The sequence below is a fragment of the Ochotona princeps genome, chromosome 8 (genome assembly GCF_030435755.1).
Source record: "Ochotona princeps isolate mOchPri1 chromosome 8, mOchPri1.hap1, whole genome shotgun sequence".
In the NCBI taxonomy this organism is placed as follows: Eukaryota; Metazoa; Chordata; class Mammalia; order Lagomorpha; family Ochotonidae; genus Ochotona; species Ochotona princeps.
In genome coordinates, this window is record NC_080839.1 from 62,983,921 (window position 1) to 63,006,575 (window position 22,655).

Consider the following 22,655-nt stretch of genomic DNA (forward strand, 5'->3'; position numbering starts at 1 on the left):
TCTGGTCAGACCAGACAGCAGCACAGTCATCCCCGCCAGCGCCCTGGCAACATCCCCACATGCCCCCTGCTGTGCAGAGGGGACATGGCAAAGGGATGCATCCTGTCAGCGTGTGTGAGCTTCAGAAGGCCTGTTAGATGAAATACAGAACATAATACACCTGCCCTCTAGCCTCATGCAGAGAAGGTCTACAGCCAAGGGAAGAAAAGAGACTGGAGAAAAGCTGCAGAAGGGAAAGAGAAAAATACAAAAGGGTAACCAATGCCAGTGATCACTGAATGAATACAGTGCTTGTGTTCATTATTTAGAAATGTGTTGAGATCCCAGCCATCTGCTCGTGCGCGCACACACACACACACACACACATTGTGTAACTCTGGTTTCCCCCTCCCCCCACATACATACACACACTCCAGTAATAAACTGGTGACATATTTTTCATGAATCCCCATGTTGGTAATAAAAAATAAACTTTGATTCAAACCAGTGAATTGTGACCCAGATTTAAATTTAAAAATAATGGAAGTCATAAGTTTTTTGGTGACAGTCTTACTAATTAACTTATTTGGCCTGTTTTTAGCCATATTAGATTATTTTTTCCTTTTTAAGGTTATGAGTGTTGTTAGTAGCGGCATCAATAAGCCAAGAATTCGCATAGTTACTCAATCACACAGATTACTCATCATTGCCTGTTCATAACAGAATCCTAAAATGTTTAAGATTTCTGATGCAAATCAAAATCTCATCATCACTTGTCATTACTAAATTAAATGACAGGATAATAACATTGCATTAAAACCATTTTTCTCTTGATTGAGCACCTTTTTCAGAAGTGAACCTTCTAGATGTATATTTTTCTCATCAGTACTATAAATGCAGTTAGAATCCATGATAAAAATAGAATTGAAAAGGGGAGGAGTGGGATGTTTTCAAATTATTGATGAGTCTCTTCTGAATGTCAAATAACCATATTTGACAGTGCACTGCTAGGGAATGGGGTAGTTCAGCCCAGTTTATTGACTCTTTCAGAACTGCATACAGGAGGTTCACAAGTAGGATTTGGTCTCATTGAGAGGGTCATGTGTTCTTGGCATGGGTTATATGTCAGGCAAATGGCTGATAGTGACCTGTAGGAACTGGCATCATTCTGTTACTCCAAGATATTGGTATCAAATAGACTGCAGCCTAAGTGGCGATGTAGTATGAATTTTTAAAAAGATTTATTTACTTTTCATTGGAAAGTCAGATATACAGGGAGGAGGAGAGACCGAGAGGAATTCCCTGATTCACTCTCCAAGTGGCTGCAACGGCTGGAGCTGTGCCAATCTGAAGCCAGGAGCCCCTTCTAGATCTCCCACATGCTGCATACAGAGTCCCAAAGGTTTGGGCCATCCTTGACTGCTTTTCCAGGCCACAAGCAGGGAGCTGGATGGGAAGTGGGGCCTGCCGGGACACAAAACGGCACCCACATGAGATCCTGTTGCTTGCAAGGGGAGAATTTTAGCCGCTAGGCTACCACGCCAGGCCCCATACTAGGTTCTCAGTTTACCATTGCCAGTTTCTCTGGGGTGGCCTTCTTATCTAAGGCTGATTGGCCACACCCTCTCTCCCTTCTACTCCACCTGGCTTTTGACTGCTTCACTTACCTGTGGCCTGAAAGCCGGTTGTTATGTCACTTAAGCCTGCCTTCTCTACGTGTCTCTATACCCAGAACTCCTTTTGCACCTTAAACCCAGTTGTTTCCTTCCATCTGTCTGAGATTTTGGTTCTGGGAGCAGGCACTTGGCTTAGTGCCTGGGACGCCTATCCCCGTGCCAGCATGCCTGAGTTGAACTGCGACTCTGCTTCCACTTCCAGCTTGTTGCAGACACAACCCTGATGGGCAGCAGGTGATGGCTTGAGGAACTGGGTCCCTGTCACTCATGTGGGAGGTCCAGACTGAGTTCTGGACTCGTGGTTTGAGCCTGGCCCCGCCCAGGCTGTTGAGGGGTGAGCCAGCAGAAAGAGGACATTCTCCCTCTTGTCTCTGTCTCTCTGCCTTCCAAATAAAACAAGAACTTTAAAACAGATTCTGTTTCTTTACATCTTCCATCTCTCATGTCATGAAAGTCCCAGGATCACACTTTGTCCTTTCCTTCATGCCTCATTCAGAGCTGTCAGCAAGAAGACAGAAGTCTCTAGCTCCTGGAGAAGTTGATGAAGGTACAGAGGGAACAAAGTTGACTCTGAGTTCATGGTTACTGAATCTGGTGGATGTATGCTTAGGGAAAGATGAAATCATGGTGCTACTTTCTATATGCTTTTATGTTTAGAAATGTATATCATAAAAACTGAAAACTTAGGGTATTAGGATCTCTTTATACACACGTTCTTTCTGAATGAGCACATGAAATGGTGCGGTGTGCAGGATGGAGTAGAACTAAAACCTGATCCTGCCTGCCACACACCCCAAACCTCAGTAAATGAAAATCTTAGGACCTGGAGTTACACATGCCCTCTCTCTTCTTGGTCCTGTATGTGATCACTAGAATCTGCTACTGTCCATGTTCCTGTTCAAATGACAGACACACCACTTTCCCCCACTTCCTAACTCCCATTGTTCTGGCCACTGCGGAAGGGAGCATGAAACACAAGTATCCAGGAATAACCCAGATGCGATACAGAGACCAGGAACTCTCCTCTGATGTAGACCTTGAGTCATGAGGGAAGGGGTAATAGCCCTGGTCTCCCTCACATGTGGCAAGGGCCCAGGTGCTGGAACTCTATCACCGCTGCCTCCCAGGATGTGCAGTGTAGGAGCCATGGGCAGTGATCAAGTCCCAGCACTCAGTTCTGGAATGACAACATCTTAACCACTGAGGCAAGTGTCTACCCCCGAGGAGATGCAGTGTTGATTAATGTGCGAGTTCATACAGGTGGCCTCCACGGGAAGGTCAGCTTCTGCACTACTGTTCATAGATCTGATTGCCAGGACGAGGCAGAGCTCCGTCAGACTTCTCTTCGAAAGAACTTGGATTGACTGGAGTTACCAATGCTCTTTTCCTTTTTCAATTGTAACAGTGTTACTTCTCGTTTGCCAAAAATTGGAGAAACCATCCATGGACACAAGTTTTTCATCGGCTTTGGGGGAAAAGGTGCCAACCAGTGTGTCCAAGCTGCTAGACTTGGGGCAAAGACATCCATGGTGTGCAAGGTAGGTGGAACAGAATGGGGCAGAAAGGATGCTAGGGGCCGGAATCTGGTCTCAAGACTTGAAGTTGTTGCTTTGATTCTTTTTTTAAATTGTTCTAAGGTGAACAATTCAGTGGTATTTAGTACAGTTGCAGTGCTGCAAAACCCCGTGTCTAGGCTGTCGTGGTACACTGCCATCATTCTAGAGGAGAGCCCTTTACATTGTAAGCAGTCTTCCCTTACCCCGCTCCTCAGGCCCTAGCGACTGCAGAACTGTCTTATGTCTCTATAGATTTCTGTGTTCTCGATAATTCCCGTAAAGAAAAGATCTGTGGTGTTTTAAGCCCAGCTTCTTGCACTTGGCACACTGTGGGGTGCATGTACCTGGTGTCATGTGCTGACACATCATTCCTCTTATAGCCGAATCCCTTTGTCTGCATGTCATGAATGGATGATTGGACACCTGTACTCTGCCTTTTGAGTGTGGAGAACAATTGGCTAGGAAGATGTGTTTGCATGTAATTGAGTTCCTATTTTCAACTGTTTCAAAAGCTGCTTGTTTTGAAAGATCCAAATAACAAAGGGTAATCTTCCTTATCCTTTATATTTGCAGTCCTCAGGTAACTTAATGTAACTGGGTATGAGAAGTGGGGGGAATTTGCAACCTTCCATGGGTTCCTGTTGTCCAGCCTCTAAACTCAGTGGCTGCATGAGTCATCCTGTTTGGAACAGGTTCTGCTGTGACAACACAGCTTTTGCAAGCTTAGTCTAGCAAGAGAGATATATTCATCTCTAAGTCATTTTCTTCTAATACTGCACTTGATTTCACAAAGGAATCTGGGCCTCAACCACCAACACATAACTACACTCCTGGCAGAGTTCCTATGTGACACACAGTATTGCTAATTCTGTCCATCTTATTGAAGTCATTTGGAAATGAAGCAAATGAAATTGGCTGCTGGAGCTGTAATTTTGCATCTTTCATGAAAGTTGAGCATTGCTGTGTAACAGGACAGGCAGATTTTGTTGCTATTTGGTATGGAATTTTGTTTGTTTTTATAGGGAAACATACACTGGTACTACACAATAAAGGAAAACACCCCCAAAAAATAGAGAGAGAGAAAATTCAAAGACTAAGCTGTCTCCTGTGAACTATGTAGAGCTTGCAGACACACCCCTGAAATGCCATTCCCCACTGCACACAGCACTCGTTTCTCAGCAGGAGTCGAGAAATGGTGTCTAATCTGTACAATTATCACTTCATCTGCTCATGAACCAGAGCTCGTTTCTAATTTATGACAAACATGACAATTCTCATGTGGCTATTTGGTCAAAAACATCACGTGAAATACGAGATTCATTGTCAGAGGTTGAACCCTGGAGGGATATAAAACATCAAAAATTAGCAATTAATTATGTTCTGGGAATTATGGGGCTGTGAGAGGGGACTGATTAAAACTGCACTGAGGGCCCGGCATGAGGGATCAATGGCTAAATCCCCACCTTGCAAACACCAGGATCCCATATGAGCTCCAGCTCCTGTCACATCCAGCTCCCTGCTTATGGCCTGAAAAAGCAAAAGAGGCTGGCCCAAAGCCTTGGGACCCTGTACCTGGAAGAAGCTCCTGGCTTCGGATCAGCTCAGCTGTGGCTGTTGTGGCCCCTTGGAGAGTGTTCCAGCAGATGGAAGATCTTTCTGTCTCTCCTTATCTCTACAAATCTGATCTGCCTTTCAAATAAAAATAAACTAACAAAAAAACCAAACTACACTGAGCTTCACCCATCCCATACTTGACTAGACAGCTTCCAGGGTAGGAAAACCTGGACATAGAATTGGTGTTGGGAGCTGGGCACTCCAGGTAGCTGTCCTGGGGTGAGGGGAGTTCCCTTGAGCTGGAACCCTGGAAGGCAAAAAGAACCTTCCTTCCAGAGAACCTTCCTTCTCTGATGCTGGTGGAAGCTATTTAGACAGTCATTGCCAGCAAGATGGGCTGTCCCCTGGGATCTCATCCAAGTCCAAGATTCAGATATGGATTGGTTGTATTTTAGGTCTGTGGAATTTGAGGCAAAGAGAGGCACACAAAGTAGAAATATTTGGATTATGGAAATGAACTTGGGAAATGAATCATGAGACTGTACAAGTGGATGTGAGAGGAAAGGAAGGCAGGAGGCTGTATTTTGAGACATGTTCTACTTACGGGACTGATGAAAGTAAAGGTGCTGTGTTTTTATTCTGGGCTGTGCGTGACAGTTTAAGTGAGCAGCTGTACAATTCTGAAAGTTCTACACATCTACTGTGCCCTTGAGTCACGCTCCTAGTGTTCAGCCCCACAGTAGGATGTAGCATGAGGGTCTACACATTGATGATGAAGAGACATGACTTCAGGTAAAACTGGTCCAGGGTAGCTTTACTTACATAACCTAAGATATTTAGACATAGATGTATTTATAAACTTAGGCACAGTGCATAATATTCTTTTACTTAACAAAAAGGAAAATAATATAGCTTTATAAAATTATCTATTCATTCATTATGTTTTTCTATTGTTAAGTATATATTTATTAAGTAACCAATATGTTGTAAACAAATGCTATTTCTTAACTACCTTCTGTGGTCACCTCATTGACATTTCAGTTTTAGTTTATATACAACATATAACATAGCATGCATAAAATAACCTGTTTTACATAACATCATATCCTCTTAAATTAACGCAAATATGTGGTATCTAACCTTTTGGGATTGGCTCATTTCCCTTAGCATTCCACAATGAAGCTAATTGTTGCTGAGGGTATGTTGGAGCCTTTAATTGATGGGGATGATACTCTGCTGGTTCTGCCCTCGGACCAGACGGGGTCTCCCCAAGAAGCCGAGGAACGTGACTGGACTATAAGATGTTGGACTCTGTTTAGTTTATGCTTGCAAAGAGGGAATCTGAACTGAACTTGAACTGCGGTTATGCAAAAAGGTGGAGTAATCCACCATAGGGGGAGGGTGCAGGGAGGGGTGGGGAGAATCCCAGTAGCTATGAAACTGTATCACATAATACAATGTAATCAATGAATAAAAAAAAGTATTTTATTAGGCAAACTTGCTGCATAGCGGTTTTTTTTAAAGATGACAGTTTCTTTTTTTTAAGATTTATTCATTTTTATTAGAAAAGCAAATTTACAGAGAGAAGGAGAGACAGAGAGAAAGATCTTCCATCTGCTGTTTCACTCCCCAAGTGATCACAAGGGCTAGAGCTGAACTGATCCAAAGTCAGGAGCCAGGAGCCAGAAGCTTCTTCCAGTTCTCCCATGTGAGTGCAGCGTCCCAAGGCTTTGGGCCATCTTCAACTGCTTTTCCAGGCCACAAACAGGGAGCTGAATGGTAAATGGAACTGAGGGATACAAACTAGCGCCCATATGGTGCATACAAGGCGAGAAGTTTAGCCACTAGGCTACTGTGCCAGGCCAAAAAAGACAACAATTTCTAAATAAAAAACAAAATCACGAAACTATTCAAGAGGAAATTGAACAAATAGGGGGCTGGCAATGTGGCATAGCAGGATAAGTTTTCACCTACAATCCTAGCATCCTATATGGGCACTGTTTCGAGTCCCAGATGCTCCTTTTCTGATCTAGCACCCTACTAATGTGCTTGGGGAAGTGGCAGAGAAGTACCCAAGAGCTTGGGCCCCTAAGCATCTGTGGGATACTCAAAGGAAGCTTCTGGCTCCTGGCTTTGACCTGGCCCAGCTCTAGCTGATAAGGCCATTTGGGAAGTGAAGCAACAAAATTAAGATTGTGTCTATCTCTCCTCCCCTCTCTAACTCTGTCTTTTCAAAAGAATTGAACAGATGGGGGAAAGAAAAACAGGTAGAACATGTTCTGTGGGTTTTTTTTAGCAACATTATTTTATCTACTACTGCCCCATAGCAAACTAAAATCAAAGCTCTGATGAAATAGGATTGTTTGCTGGCACAGGGCAAACAGCTCATTTTGAGCTAGGAAAAAACAGTTGATGAGACAGTTTGACAAAGAATATTAAGCAAGAGTTATATCAGTATTTATACAGCAACACATGTTTAATGAAACGCTTCAAGTAGTTAGGAATTATGTAGTCAGCATTCAGCTGAGTCATGGGCCGAGACTATAGTCCAGTAATCCTGGAGACAGGATTTTGAGATGCAAATCTAGGCATATATTGTAGAAAATCAAAGTCGTATTCTCAGAGCAAATGGCCTATTAGGACATCTTTCACAACATTTCATCTGACTTAAGTGTTTCCTTTTCCTCCATTCCATTGGGCCAAATCTTAAACCAGGGGGAAGTTATTTCTATCCCTCAGAAATTGGCAGCTGGCGGGCAGTAGACATTTAGCACAGTGGTACAGTTGCTCTTGGGACAGCTGCATTCCCCACTGGAATGTCTAGGCTGAAGTCGTGGCTCTGCTTCCCATCCTAGTTTCCTGGTGATGCACACCTAAGGAAGCAGCAGGTAGTGGCTCATGTTCTTAGATCTCTGCCACCCATGTAAGACACATGCAGTGAGTTCCAGACCCCTAGTTTAGCCCAATTCCAGCCCTGGACCTTTGGGTCATTTGGGAAGTGAACCACCTGTTGGAAGATTTCTCTCTCTCTTTCTGTCTCTCTCTCTCTCTTTCTTTGTATTTCTGCTTTTTAAATAATAATAATTTTCTAAAATGACATTTTAGTAGAATCAGTGCCTCGTATGAGCCCAGAGCCCCTGATTGCCTGCTGTGCGGGTGAACAGATGCCACAGACAAACAAGATGACTAGACTGGAAATCAGGAAAGTGCAGGGGCTTTCAAAACGTAGCTGTTCTTGCTTCCTGCATAGCTGAGACAATACCTCCTGTCTGATCCCAGAGCTGTCTGTTTGCCCTTCAGAGAGCCCAGGCATGCCGTAACAGAGGCAGCATTTTAGCCAGTGCTGTGCAAATCCTCCTGAGGATGGTGTGAGTTGTCATTGCTGAGGAAGGTACCAAAATGGAGAAGAAGGAATTAGAATTGTTTGTTTAACAGTAATTTTATAACATTTAAACATAACAGCAACCATACATTACACTTTCTATTTTATACCTTTGTTGTCTTCATTTGTCTGTGATTGTAGTTTATAAAATTATTAGCCCACCATGGATTGAAAACAGGAAAAAAGGAAGAGGTGGTCCTGCACCTCAGGTAGCATAAAAAGCAGGATTTTAGAATACACATTGTCTTCACCAAAAAGGTAACTTCTATGCTAGATCACTGTGAGAAAAATCAGTGCATTATGTGTTCAGATTTTTGGTTTTCAAAGATCAAAAACAGGTTACCAGGTCTTTCCAGCTTCTTCACCCTGAAGTCAAATCTGTCCTTTCCCAAACCTGCTACTTGACAGCTGGCCTGGATCTCCTTGTCCCTGTTGACTGGAACGTTGTCTGTACGTCCAGAGGGGATCTTGTGACCCTGACCAGACAAGTACCATCGACCAAAGGAAGTGGATTGTCAGCAGCCTCTGTTAACCAGGCCTGGTGACTGTCTTTATCACATTGTTCTTGCAAATGAAAGGTCATTATTAAGGTAACATCCCTTTAGCTGGGGATGGAAATAGCCGGAAATATTAACCAAGTGGAACTGTCTATATTCTTCTTCTCACTCTATGTTAAAGACACAAATGACACATTGAAAAGTGACTATGGAGGAATTTTCTAGAAGAGCAGCTTCCAGACTTGGTTGCATGACGACACGTGCAGCTGTCTTTCCACAGGCCTGGGGCCCTGGAGAGCCGCGCAGTGGCTGAGATCACAGAGGCTCAGTGACCTTCAGCTTTGTTGTAGCATTGCTCATATTCTCCTCTTTTTAACACTGGGCAACTTGATCATCTGTCATAATATATATGGTAATTCATGTGACCTTAGGTAAGGTAGGTAAGATCTGTTTTATATTTCAATGGAAAGTAGGGATTACTGGATGGTTTCTGCCATTTGAAGATCCAAGATAGTCTAAAAAACCATTCCACGGTCATTTCTCATAAACATTACGTTATAGTGCTGCCTTGGAAGCCACCCTCTTTGGCGGGAGTCATTGCTGTGAAAGCGACACTGATGCTCTACCTCTATGCAAAAAGAACCTTCCAGTGTTGGGAATGATGTTGGTCCTCACCTTCCCAGCTCTCTCGCTTGCCATGAGCTTTGCTGCATTGTCAAATACAGTAGTCCCCAGCCACATGTAGATATTTAGGCTTAAGTGTAATTAAAATAAAATAGAGCATTGAATGCCTCAGAAACAAAGACTGCATACAGCATTGAGGGGGTGGGCAGCACAGACACAAGAGGACATTTTCTGTCTCGGACAGCACAGATGTAAAACATTCCATCCTTACAAAGAGTTCTAGCAGCTGGAGTTGCTCCACGATCTTCAGGGCAGAGCTGAGCCTGGTGCGTTTCTGAAAGGTTCTCTTGAGTTCTGCCTGTGGCTTTTGACTTAAATATAGGTGGCTGTGGATGGCTGCCCTTCATCTGGCTGCTTTCACCTGACTAGACTTAACACAGGTCACATCTGAGATAAGTTTTCCAAAAAAAGGCAAAGAGAAGGACAAATAGAGAGAGGGATCTTTCATCCGCTGGCTCATTCCTGAAATGGCTGCAACAGCCAGAGCTAGGTTAATCCAAAGCCGGAGCCAGGAGATTCCTCTGGATCTCCCATGTGGGTGCAGGGTCTTAAGGTTTGGATCATCTTCCACAGCTTTCACAAGCGCATAAACACAGAGCCAGATCAGAAGTGGAGCAGTCAGGACTCAACCCTGTATGCATAAAGGATGCCAGCTCTGCAGGCAGAGGCTTAGTATGCTGTGCAGGAGTCAGCTCCCTTCCATGCATTTTTCTATCCAAGAGTGCTTCACCACTGCAGTCAGGGGTGTAAAAGTTCCTTCCAGAGAGCTGTTAGGAACAGATGCATGTATAGGACCATTCTGTAGCCACAAACAGGATAGTGTAAGTGCCTGCAGCCACGTTCCATCAAGAATGAGGAGTTGAGGGCCTGGCGGTTGTGGCCTAGCAGCTAAAGTCCTCACCTTGAACGCACCAGGATCCCATATGGGTGCTGGTTCTAGTCCTGACAGCTCCACTTCCCATCCAGCTCCCTTCTTGTGGCCTGGGAAAGCAGTCGAGGATGGCCCAAAGCCTTGGGACCCTGCACCCCCATGGGAGACCTAGAGGAAGTTCCTGACTCCTGACTTCAGATCGGCGCAGCGCCGGCTGTTGAGGTCACTGGGGGAATGAATCATCAGATGGAAGATCTTCCTTTCTGTCTCTCCTCCTCTCTATATATCTGACTTTCCAATAAAAGTAAATCTTAACAAAAAAAAATAAAGAATGAGGAGACCCAGCCAAAGGGCAGCTAAAGATGATCACATCTTAATGGAACGCTAGCAATGTGCAGGCCTCGGGGAGGAATAAGTGTATTCTAAGCCAGAGTCTTCCCCCAAAAGCTAGAAGACTAGGTTAACAAATATGAAATGGCAAACAATGAGAGATGTACCTATGGTATTGGTTAGAAATGCTGTTAGAGCCCTTTAACTGAAATTATTAGTAAGGACCAGAGAGTAGGGAAGAGAGATCTTAAGTTGATGCTTGAAAAACACGTACGGCTTGAGTAGGTGGTGAGAGGAAAGGACGTCTAAGTTCTCAAAAGTGAAGGGAAGGAACAGACATGAACACATACTTCTACGACAGCTTAACACAATCAGGTGAGGATCTCAGTTTAATAGTGCTCCCTACTGACCACTGTGAAAACAGATCTCATGTGTTCCAACAGATATGAAGCAAAAGCAGCAGAGGAGAGGGGTGCATTTCAAGCTTCCTACCAATGCCTGCAAGGCCGTAGGGGATGGCACAGTGCTTTGGTCCCTGCTACTTCTATGGAAGATACACATTGAGTTCTGAGCTCCTGGCTTCAACCTGAACCAGCCCCAGCTATTGCAGATATTTGGGGGACTAAACCAGGAGATGAAAAAATGTCTGTGCCTCAGCCTTTCAAGTAAATAAATAAAAGGTTTTTTTGTTTTGTTTTGTTTTTTAAAGATTCGTTTTATTTGAAATTCAGAGTTACAGAGAGAGGGAGAAACAGTGAGAGAGGTCTTCTATCCACTGGTTCACTCCCCAAATGGCCATAGTGGCCATAGTGGGCCAGTCCAAAGCCATGAGCCAGGAGCTTCTTCTGGGTCTCCCACACATGTACAGGGGCCCAAGGATTTGAGCCTTCCTCCACTGTTTTTTAGCAGGGAGCTGGATCAGAAATGGAGCAACCTGGACATTAACCAGCCCCCATATGGAATAATGGCGCTTGAAGGTGGAGGATTAGCCTTATAAACCACTGCAGTAAACCCATCAAAAAATTTAAGACCAAGGGAAACAGCTTTAGTTACTTGCATTGAGCTAGAGGTCAGGCAACATGAGACAACAAAATCCTTCCAGCTGTACAACACCTTGACCCAGGATTGAAGCCCAAGAGCAACTTACCCCAGCAGATTCTGCAGGCCATTCTTCTCCCTTCACACTCCACCTGATTTACCAACAGAACACCAACCAGAGCTGCACTCTTGTCTTCATTTCTTGCTCACAGACAAGGTATGACAGAGCCTTCACTCATTCATCCTGCATCCTGTCCAGGGCCGCACACTGCAGTCCCCTGGGGAAACTGCCATAGTCCCACCTGCACAAAGCCTGATGTAATTGGTCTGGGGAATACCTAGGGTTGAGAAACCAATAGTTGCCTGCCAGAGAACTCACACCAATCCCACCCTGCAGCCTGTCTCAGATGGAACAATCTGAAGCAAAATGTAAGGAATTTTAATTAGCGTGATAATGGCAGCACTGAAATTAGATTCCAAGTTTCCTGACTCCCATATGCACCATTTGCCTCATGGCCAAGATGCTTACAATTTAAAGTTTTCTTATCAGCTTGATAACCAAAATGTAACCGGGGAGACGGGGAAGCCTCCACAGCTACCTGCAAACCCACCTTTGTCCAGGCGCTTCTTAGTGCAGGCACCTCACATCCATTTTGTCCACCATATTTCTAACGTGCTTTCTCGGTGGCAGGAAGTAAGTAAACCATTGAGTGGATCCTGCTCTTCCATCTTCCAGCTATCAATTCCCAAGAACAGGGAAAGAAGCTTAAATTTGAGTCAGAAGTACTTCAGGGGTAAGTACTGTGGTACAATAGGCTAAGCTGCCACCTGCAATGCCAGCATCCTATATGAGCACTGATTTGAGTTCCAGCTGCTCCACTTCCTACCCAGTTCCCTATTAATGCACCTAGGAAGGATGCAGAACATGGCCCGAGTGCCAGGAAACCTGGATAGAGTTACAGGTTCCACCTTCAGCCTAGCACAGCCCCAGTCATTGCAATCATTTGGGGAGTGAACCAGCAGATGGAAGATATTCTCCCTTTCTTCTCATTCTCTGTGACTCTGTCTTTCAAAGAATAAATCCTTTAAAACATGATAAAGTAGAAATAAGCATTTCTCTCAACCTTTTAAAGGTAAACTGAAAGTATAAGTGAATGTACAAAAAGTTTTAGGGATGGAGAACTGGGACAGATGGATTTGTTTAGTTAACATTGCTTGTTCATTTGTAGCACCCTGCACACAGCAAGGAAAAACAAACATCGTTTAAACAGAGCTAAGATCCCCATGGCTTTTGTCCACATATTGATAGTGAGATCTACTTAAAATTTCATGATTATGCTCAATGTACAGATATCCTCTCAAAGATTAGTTAGTCTCATGAAAGTAAGAAAATAAATAATTACACTAAGCATAAGTAAATAAACAAGATTATTAATGGAGATGTTACACTTTTATTAGGATAATAATACTGATATAATCTTACTTAAAAATAATGCAATGTACCCACACACTGGATGAGTTGCCCTTCTGTTTGAAAATAGGAAGCACCAGGAGGAACTGGTCCCGGATGGGCAGAAAGGTGGTTTATAGGAGTGAGGCCAAGCAGCAGTAACTCTACCCCATTTCTCAAGAGAGAAGACCAAGTCTCAGACCCAGCACCATGATGATGATCGTGATAATGGCATTGAAACTGATTAATCTTTCTTAGGCTTTTTTAAAGAGATTTATTCGTTTTTATGGGAAAGGCAGATTTACAGAGAAAGAGACACAGAAAGAACTGCCATCCACTGGTTTGCTTCCCAAATGGCTGCAACGGCCAGAGCTGATCTGATCCAAAGACAGGAACCAGGAACTTCTTCCGAGTCTCCCACACAAGTACAGGGTCCCAAGGCTTTGAGTCATCCTCTACCGCTTTCCCAGGCCACAAGCAGGAGGCTGGATGGGAAGTGGAGCAGTCGGGATACAAACCAATACCCATAAAGGGATGCCATTGCTCACAGGAGGAGGATTAGCCAATTGAGTCATGGTACCAGTCCCCTGCCCCGCCATTATTTTTTTTAATTACCAGATTTTTCTCTTTAACAAGGAATACCAACCAAAGCAGAAGAAAGGGTTTTTATCCCACCACTCACACACAGCTTACAAGGTCAGCCAGATTTATCAGGAAATTCCTATTGGAATAGATGAAACCATAACTGTCACTGAAAGATGTAGCAAATCAGGTATTTCCCTGTGCAGGAGAAGGGAAGCAGCTCTTCAGACCAGTCAAACAGCACAGCAGCCATCTGCCAAGCATCCTCTGACGCACACGGCCTCCCACCCGGCACTGTTCTCGTCTCTCCGTCGGCTCAGCCCTGGCTGTTTAGGCAAAGCTGCATGGTGTTTTTGCTTCTCCTCCCAACAATTCCTCCAGATCTGTTTTTCCTAATGTTTATATGCTCACCTCCATTTATCAAGGCTGCTTCTGATGTTCACCCTAACAGGCTTTTGCCTATGTAATATGGTAACAAGACAGAGCAGACAGCTGCTCTGCTGTGATTTGCGCCCGTCCCCCATGCCTCGGGACAGCCTTTTTCTAGTCTTTATAGCATGCTGTGGAAGTTCCTTCCCATCTTTAAATAAAGAGTTTGTTTCTGGTATGAATTTCTGACCTACGTAAGTGCATGCTTTGGCACTTAAGCTGGTACGTGGCTAGCCTTCTGTATGGGAAGCTCTCGGGAGAGGAGTGCCTCCTAACAGAGCCACTCTCTGCTAGAGCACTTTGTGTTGCACAGTCCTGTACGGACAGAAATTCTGCTAGTGAGGAGCTATTACACAATATTGGGGTTAATTGCCTGGTCAGTGTTATGGCCAGAAAAGTGATGGGGCGGGTGGGAGGGAGTGTTCTTTCAGGATAGAATGTATCGCATATAGCATTGAAATCAGGGGTCCGCCAACTAAAACCCACAGGGCAAATGTAGCCTACTATTTATTATTAGAAATAAAGTTTTATTGGAACCCAGGCATACCCATTGTTTATAGATTGGCTTTGGCTTTTTTAATCCTACAATGACAGAGCTAAATAGTTGCAAAAGAGACCATATGGCTCACAAAGCCTAAAATACTCACCCTGTGGCCCCTTACAGAAAACACAGTTTTCCAATGCCTGCTCTAGACAATCCAAAAGCCAGGGATTTTCATATTCACTCATTGGGCATTTGACCAAGTAAATTGCTAGGGTCCTTTCTCTTAATAAGTCCGGACAGAAACAGTTTTCTGTGGAAGAACAGAACACACCAGGAGTGGCGGAGACCTGGCCAGGAACACAGTCCATTGGCGTAGTACTTTCCTGTAGGAGAGAAAAACAGAAGTGTGGTTGAGAGGGGCCAAGCCTCAAGGCCTGTAGAAGCCACCTAGGTAACTAAAATAGCAGTAGGGCCAGTGGTGGATGTGATGAACCACGGAGCCTGTGTCCACCTTTGGGGAGGTCTCTTCTCAGTTCCAGCTAGGCAACCCTGTAGAAATGCAGACCCAGTGTTACCAGAAGAACCTCAGCTTCTCAAGTCCTTCCCAGTCTGTGTGGCGGCCTAATATTTAAGTATTGGCAGCTGGTTAAAATTGTGAATAAAAATTGATGAGCATTCACACAAACACGTGCACATGGCTGTTTATGATTCCTTTAGTCAGAACTGCCACAACTTGAAAGCAGCCACAACAGCCTTCATCAGGTGAGTGGACAGATAAGCTGAGCTACACCCAGACATGGAACATCATTTTTCACCTAAAAATAAAGTGAGCTATTGCAGCACAAAAAGACATGAAAGAATCTTAGGGGTGTCTTACTAAGTCAAAAGAAGCCAGTCATAAAAAGACTACAGTCTTTCCAGTTCTGTGACATTCTGAAAAAGCAAAACTAGGGACACAGTGAAAATACCAGTGGTGAGGGAAAGAGAGAGAAGGCTGTTTGAGACAGTGGAACTCTTCTGTAGGATCCTCTAACGGTAAATGCACAGCCACACGTTTGTCAGGCATAGCATGTAGCACCGAGAGCAGACTGCATGGGAAACTGTGGGACTTGAGCAATACTGTGTTCATGTGGGTCCATTGACTGAAAAAATGCCAACCACCTTGTTTGGGATGTTAATAGGATTAGCATACAGGAGGTATATGAGAGCCTTCTCCCTCCCCAGTTCCTCCCCTCCTTTTCCTCTCGCCTTCCCCCTCCAGCTCCAGCCTCAGCAGAATAACAGGGGCTATGGAGTAAGCTGGAGACCGCCACCTAGCCAAGGCTGAGCAGAGACAGGCAGGTGGCTTGCCAGGCGGCAGGAATAAGCCCTATCACTGCCCCTTCTGGGAGGAGAAAAAATAAATTTTTCAAAAGAGAAAGATATATGAGAACTTACTCTGCTTACTTCTAATGAAAACCTAAAACTGCTTTTAAAAATTGTTGTGTGTTTTTTTTATGCAGTTGGGCTAACAATAAATCCAAGGATGTAGATTCAACTTTCAAGCCTTTGGTGTACAGCCTCTGCTATAGACTCAACCACAGAGCAGGCCAAGTCCAGCCAGAGTGGCATTGTGATGAGTGGTTAGCCTCAGAGAGGTACAGGGCTGTGAGCCCACCAGAAGGCTTGAAATGAGCAGTAGATGTAGAAGCCCATGGTTGCCATCAAAAGCTTGGCCTTCTGGATTTCAGTCACAGGCCTAAAGTCCTGGCATCTGAGGGTGGCTTGCCTGGCAGAAAACCCCTATTCTGGGAAAAAAAAAAATCAGTGACTGAAATGGACCACAAAGCAAGACCTTGGATCCAGCCAGAAGCATAACTATGTGACTTATGGCTCAGGATCAGAGCAGGTTGGTTTAGCTTTTGAAGCTAATCAGAACTTTTTAGAGTAACATGCAATAGACACTCGACTCCAAATAGCTCAAGGGAGGGAGAAAAACAAACTTGGCTAATGTAACTGAAAAGCCCATTGACATAGGCATCCACCAAGCTTATCAAGAGGCCATGGCTCAGGTGCAGCAGCATCCCATATGGGCGCCAGTTTGTGACCCAGCTGCTCCCCTTCTGATCCTGCTCCCTGCTTTTTGCCTGGGAAAGCAGCAGAGTTAGCCCAAGTCCCTGGGCACATGTGGGAGACCTGGTAGAAGTTCCTCACTTCTCACTTCAGACTGGCCCAGCTGTAGCCATTGTGGTCATTCAGAAATGAACCAACATGAAGTATCTCTTTCCTCTCTCCTCTCTCCTCTTTCCTCTCTCCTCTCTCCTCTCTCCTCTCTCCTCCCTCTCCCTCTCCCTCTCCATCCCTCCCTCCCTTCCCTCCCTCTCTCCACTTCTTCTGTCTGTAAATTTGCCTTCCAAATAAAAATAAATTTAAAAATCTTAAAAAAAAAAAAAAAAAGAGTCCTCTGTCACCCTGCTGATTCAGGCTGCTGCTTACAACAGGGTGATCTGTGGTACATTCCCTTCCAGGTACCAATCTGAGGACAAGGCTTTTTCCCCAGTTGCCTGAATAAAATTCCCAGGATTGAATCTCGTTGGGTGGATTTGGGTCACATGGCCATTCATGATCTCATCACTGTGACCCAGGTGGTGGAACATGCTCTTGCACCAGGGCTAGGTTCTCTAGCCAACCCAATCACGTCATCTGTGAACAGGAGAGGAATGGATATCCAAAGGAAAATGGAAGTGCCCCTACAAGAATGGACACCAGAATGCAAAAGCAACAGAATCCCACCGTACTAAGATACTCAAGTTAGCTAGGTTTTTGAAAATCCCTCCTCTTTGCCCTCATGTGAAAAGGGAAAAGTTAGGATGACTGTAGAACATGGGACGGAGCATTGGAGGGGCCCCTATTTATACTGAAGTACCAACAGCTGAGATGTGTTATAAATATTGATGTTGGACAGCTAGTTCTGTCTCGATGGGAACTATCACATGAAACAATCAGAATCGAGGTTATAGAACTTACAATAGTCAAATGCTTAACATTTTAGTAGGATATAAGTAAAACATTAATATACAACAATTCTTTGGGCTGAAGTCAAGACTAACATCTTACATTAAGAAAATTAATTAGTGAATGTTTATAAAGCACTGTGCAGATATGCCCTTTTAAAATGTTAAGTATTGTAAAAGCTACATTGTAGCATTTTAGTAAGTAGGAAAGATCTAATGTTCATCATTTCTTTGGTACAGGTTGGCAAGGATTCTTTTGGCAATGACTATATAGAAAATTTAAAACAGAATGATATTCCTACAGGTAAAATTTCATCTTTTTAAAAGTTGATGTTGATAATTTTCTTCTGTGATCTTGTTACAGGAAATTGAATTTAGAATAGAATTATTAGATCATCCCCTGGTGGCCAGAGAATTCTTATGCATCAGCTTTGTCTGGGCTTACTTAAATGTCCTTTCGTTAATTATTTCATGTATGTTCCTCAAAATGGGAATAAAACAATAGGATTTTATAAACTTTCATCTCATGGATATGTTACAATTGATATAAGGAAATAAAAGCTTTACTGAGAAAAGTCATTGTTTCATCGAGTGTATCATCAAGGCTGATATCATTGTCACAGAAGAGAAAAACCAAGGACAGAGAAGTGCTTGAATTTTTGTTGAACACCACACAGCAAGTTGGAGCTACAGCCAGGGCTAGCATGCAACTCCGTGGATTGCTCCAGGGCTCAGTGATGCCCAAGGTGGCCTCAGCTGCGTCTTTTTTTTTTTTTTTTTAATATGCCAGACCATGATTCCTGAAGAGAGACAAAGCTTCTAGAAGTGAAGAAAATCAAACAAATTCATTTGATATGTTTGACCTTTTGGGTTTTTTTTCTTAGTTATTTTTTTTAAATCTCAAGTCTGTCATTTCTTCCAGTGAAGAAAAATGTGTTGGCCTAGAAATATGCATGTGTATATAACTATGAATAACTTAGGGAAATCGGAAAACGAGGTGGCCTGGTGCTTTGTTACTACTCAGGAGAAAAGGTGCAATGAAATATAACTTCTATTTTCCTCATTATTTAGGTCATAGGTATAAATTGGCACTACTTGGTTTTCTTGTTGGGTTTTGTTTTTTGGGTTTTTTTGTTTTTTGGTTTTTTTGGAGGGGGTTTTCTTTTTCGCATCATTCCAGATGGTTAAAGGTTAAAAAGTTTTTCCAAGGATTAGTGTTGCAATGGAATTGTTAAATTATCCAAGGCAAGCGGTATGTACATGATTACAATTTTCTTTTTTCTTTTAGAATTTGCATACCAGACTAAAGATGCTGCCACAGGGACTGCTTCTATAATTGTCAATGATGAAGGTATCAATTTCACATATTGGAGTGTCATTTCATGAGACAGTTTGTTTCCAGACCAGGTCAGAAGAAACCACTAGCCCAGGCTTATGGACTTCTTAGCACGGCTTGCACTTTAACACCAAGATTTGGCATGGTTTCTCCAACTCAAATATACATAAGTTTTCATTTATATTTCACATGTTGATAATTCAAATATAAATAATAATATAAAGTCTCAACTATGTAAACAATATTAAACATAAGAATTTAAAATAAATATAAAATTGCCCATCATATATATATACACACACACACACAGTAAGACTTAGTTACCTCTAAGTCTTACCTCCTATAATATCCCCCTTACCCTTCATTGAACTCAGAATTGACATTTGTGTCTCAAAACAGTCAAATAGTCATCTGCCATTTGATTGCACTAGGTAAACTAACTGCAAATAGGTGAGAAAGAATGTTGGATGAATAATATTTATAGAATGTTTACTGTGCTCATGGCAGCAACTAATTGAATCTATCCTCATTGTTCAATTTTGTCAGATCTTTAAAAAGCAACAGATCTTTTTTTATAACAAACTTTGTTATTATTATTATTATTTTATGATACAGTTCCATAGGCTCCTGGTATTTCCCTTATCCCAGCCGTAATTCCCTCCCCCCCCCACCTAGTTCCTCTATATCATTACTAAAATATAGTTCTTCATACACAGTAATATGTCCATCATTGTGGGCCTGGACAATGGCAGAGAGTCCAGACTCCTATTGTCAAGATATAGTGAACAGTTTCATTGTAAGTCCATCTTTGTCTGGAAGCAGAAATGCATACTACACTGCATCCTCACATCTGGATGTTAGTCTCCATTTCACAGCTACTGTACATCCCCTCAAATGAAAAGTCATCTTACAAAATCAACAATAGAAAGAAAAACAGAAATTTACAATGCCATGAAAGTTAAATGACATGTTACTAGATATGACATTCTCCATTGCACAGCTACTATACATCCCCTTAAAGGAAAAGCCCCAAAACAAAATCAACATCAGGGAGAAAAAAAGAAATTAACAACACTGAGAAGTTAAATAACATGCTACTAAATGACTAACGTGTAGCTGAAGAGATGAAAATCAAGAACCTTCTTGAAGAAAATGATGCTGCTGTATGATCTACGAGTCATTGAATGATTTAATCAGAAGAAAGATGAAACTAACAGAAAACATCATGCAATATAGTTTCCGCTGATTTTTGTTGTTGAAGTGTGTCTTCTCCAGACAACAAATACAGGGGTTTTGTTTTTTAATCCAGTCTGCTAATCTACGACGTTTGATTGAGCTTAAGCCATTTATATTCAGAGTTTAATATGAATGGGTGGTACTTTGGTCCTGTCATTTTAGGATTGGGTTGTTCATTGGTTTACTCTTCTGTTGTCATTTTACTGGGAGCAATCAGATCTTAAAAGTCTATACATACAACTAATTCTGCCACCAAGCTTTGCCATAGTTGAAACATTTATCTTTAAAAACAATAACCACTTTCAATTTTTTGTAACTTCTGTAAACTTTTTAAGTATTAAGTATAAAGACACCTACACAAGATTTTGCCTTTACCCCTTCTGAAGGCACCTATAATAGAACCTAGGGCACCATGTGCACTGTGTTAAATTGGGATTTATGACAACACGTCTTATTTATATAGTAACGTTCCCCTTATCCTCAGGGCATATGTTCCAAAACCCCCAAAGGATGCCTGGCACCCCATATAGCCTATGTTTTTCCTTATACATGCACAGTAATATGAAGTCTAATTTCTGAGTTAAGCAGAGTAAGAGATTAACAACAGTAATACAATAAAACAATTATAATGTATCCTATATAATCATGTCTTGCAGTATCTTACTGTACTGTGCTCACCCTTCTACTCATGTGATGTGAGCTGGTAAAGTGCCTACAGAGTGAGGTGAAGCACACTGGTGCTGTGACGTAGCACTGGATTACTGCATGGCAGTGACATGAGCACAAACACTGCCTTATCCCAACAGTCAGTCTGGTCACCAACATGACCAAGTGACGAATGGGTGGGTAGCATCGAGTACACAGCTTGGATATGCTGGACAAAGGGATGATTCATGTTCTGGGTGAGATGGGCCAGGGTGGTGCAGGATTTCATCATGCTGCTCAGAATGTGCATAATTTAAAAATTGTGCATTATTTCTGGAATTTTCCATTTAGCATTTTTGGAGCACAGCTGACCACAGGAAGTTGAAACCACAGGAAGCAAAACCATGGATGATGAATTTTGTGCAATCATTTCACATAAAAGATACAGTATTTTTATCTAGACTTTAACAATCCTGAAGTTACCATGATAAGGGAAGTTCCACTTAAAAACAGTTGACACATGTTTTCATTCTAACAATGGAGAGCCTGTACTCACGACTTCAGGCTACATCGTAGGTAATTATTGCTGTCAACAGTCGCTCATCCCTGTCTTAAACCTCTTATTTTATTCTACAGATATCTTCAAGTTCTCTTTCTTCCTTATCTGTAAAACAAAATCTGCATTGGGCTCAGCGTGATAGCATAACAGTTAAGGTCCTCGCCTTGAAAGCACCGGGGGTCCCCTATGAGCGCTGGTTCTAATCCCAGCAGCTCCACTTCCCATCCAGCTCCCTGCTTGTGGCCTGGGAAAGCAGTCGAGGACGGCCCAAAGCTTTGGGACCCAGCACTGGCGTGGGGACCCGGAGGAAGCTCCTGGCTCCTGGCTTTGGATCGGTGCAGCACCGGCCTTTGCAGCTCACTTGGGGAGTGAATCATTGGACGGAAGATCTTCCTCTCTATCTCTCCTCTCTCTGTATATCTGACTTTAATAAAACTAAATAAATCTTTTTTAAAAAATCTGCATTTTTCATTCAAGGATGTAAGTTAACACTGTGTACTTAGAGCCTTTTATGGTAGGCTCTGTCAGATTTGGAATGAATGGTAATGCTCTTCAAATTATAGATAGTGGTAGAAGCACTAAGAGAGGCCCCGAGAGCGGACACTGACAGGAAGTGATAAGTGCAGGAGTGAGTGTGCAAGGTAGTATAATGAGTGTCATTTTGACTAGTCACATCTGCAGCTTGAGTGAAGTGGCCATTGGCCTGATCCACCAGACCTCTGCCATCTTGGGGTTTGTTGCTCAGCATTGGAGACTAGGCCAGCAATGTAGGCTCAGATACCTGTAACACAGAAGCTGCAGCTGCCTCCACCGACACTGGGGTCGTGGAGGGAGAAAAGGAAGAAGATGCTGTCTGTTAGCACACGGTTCTGTGAACTTTGCAGTCCTGCCATTGGCTTTACACTTGAACTATCCATACTTATTAAATCTTCCTCATAGCCAATGAACACATTTGTGGTAAAATGATAGCTATAATTTGTTCAGCGTTCAGAGATCGTTTTAGGTCATATCTATACAAGAGCAGCACAAGCAGCCTCTACAGCACACACAAAGTGCTTACTACAACTCATTGCTCTAGATAATGTTGTCCAGCAGAAATAAAATGCAAGCTGCATACAGCATTTTAAACTGTTCAATAACCACACTTTAAAGTTATAAAGAGGGACCAGTGCTGTGGCGTAGTGGGTAAAGCCACTATCTGAGATACTGGCACCCCATATGAGTACCAGTTCAAATCCCAGTTGTTCCAGTTTAGAGCTGTTCCCAATTCAGCTCCCTGCTAATGGGCCTTGGGTAGCAGAGAGGATGACCCAAATGCTTGGGCCACTGTACCCAGGTGGGAGACCTGGGAAAGCTCCTGGCTCCTGTTGCAGC

General features: G+C 43.0%; 1 protein-coding gene across 1 annotated transcript in view; it reads left to right on the plus strand.

Annotated features, from left to right (window-relative positions):
- Positions 1-22,655, plus strand: part of RBKS (ribokinase) — a 104,655-nt gene that overhangs the window by 17,453 nt on the left and 64,547 nt on the right. The window contains exons 2-4 of the mRNA XM_004582696.4: positions 3,061-3,193; positions 17,746-17,809; positions 18,794-18,856. Coding sequence (XP_004582753.1) covers positions 3,061-3,193; positions 17,746-17,809; positions 18,794-18,856 — 260 coding nt within the window. The remainder of the gene's footprint in view (positions 1-3,060; positions 3,194-17,745; positions 17,810-18,793; positions 18,857-22,655) is intronic.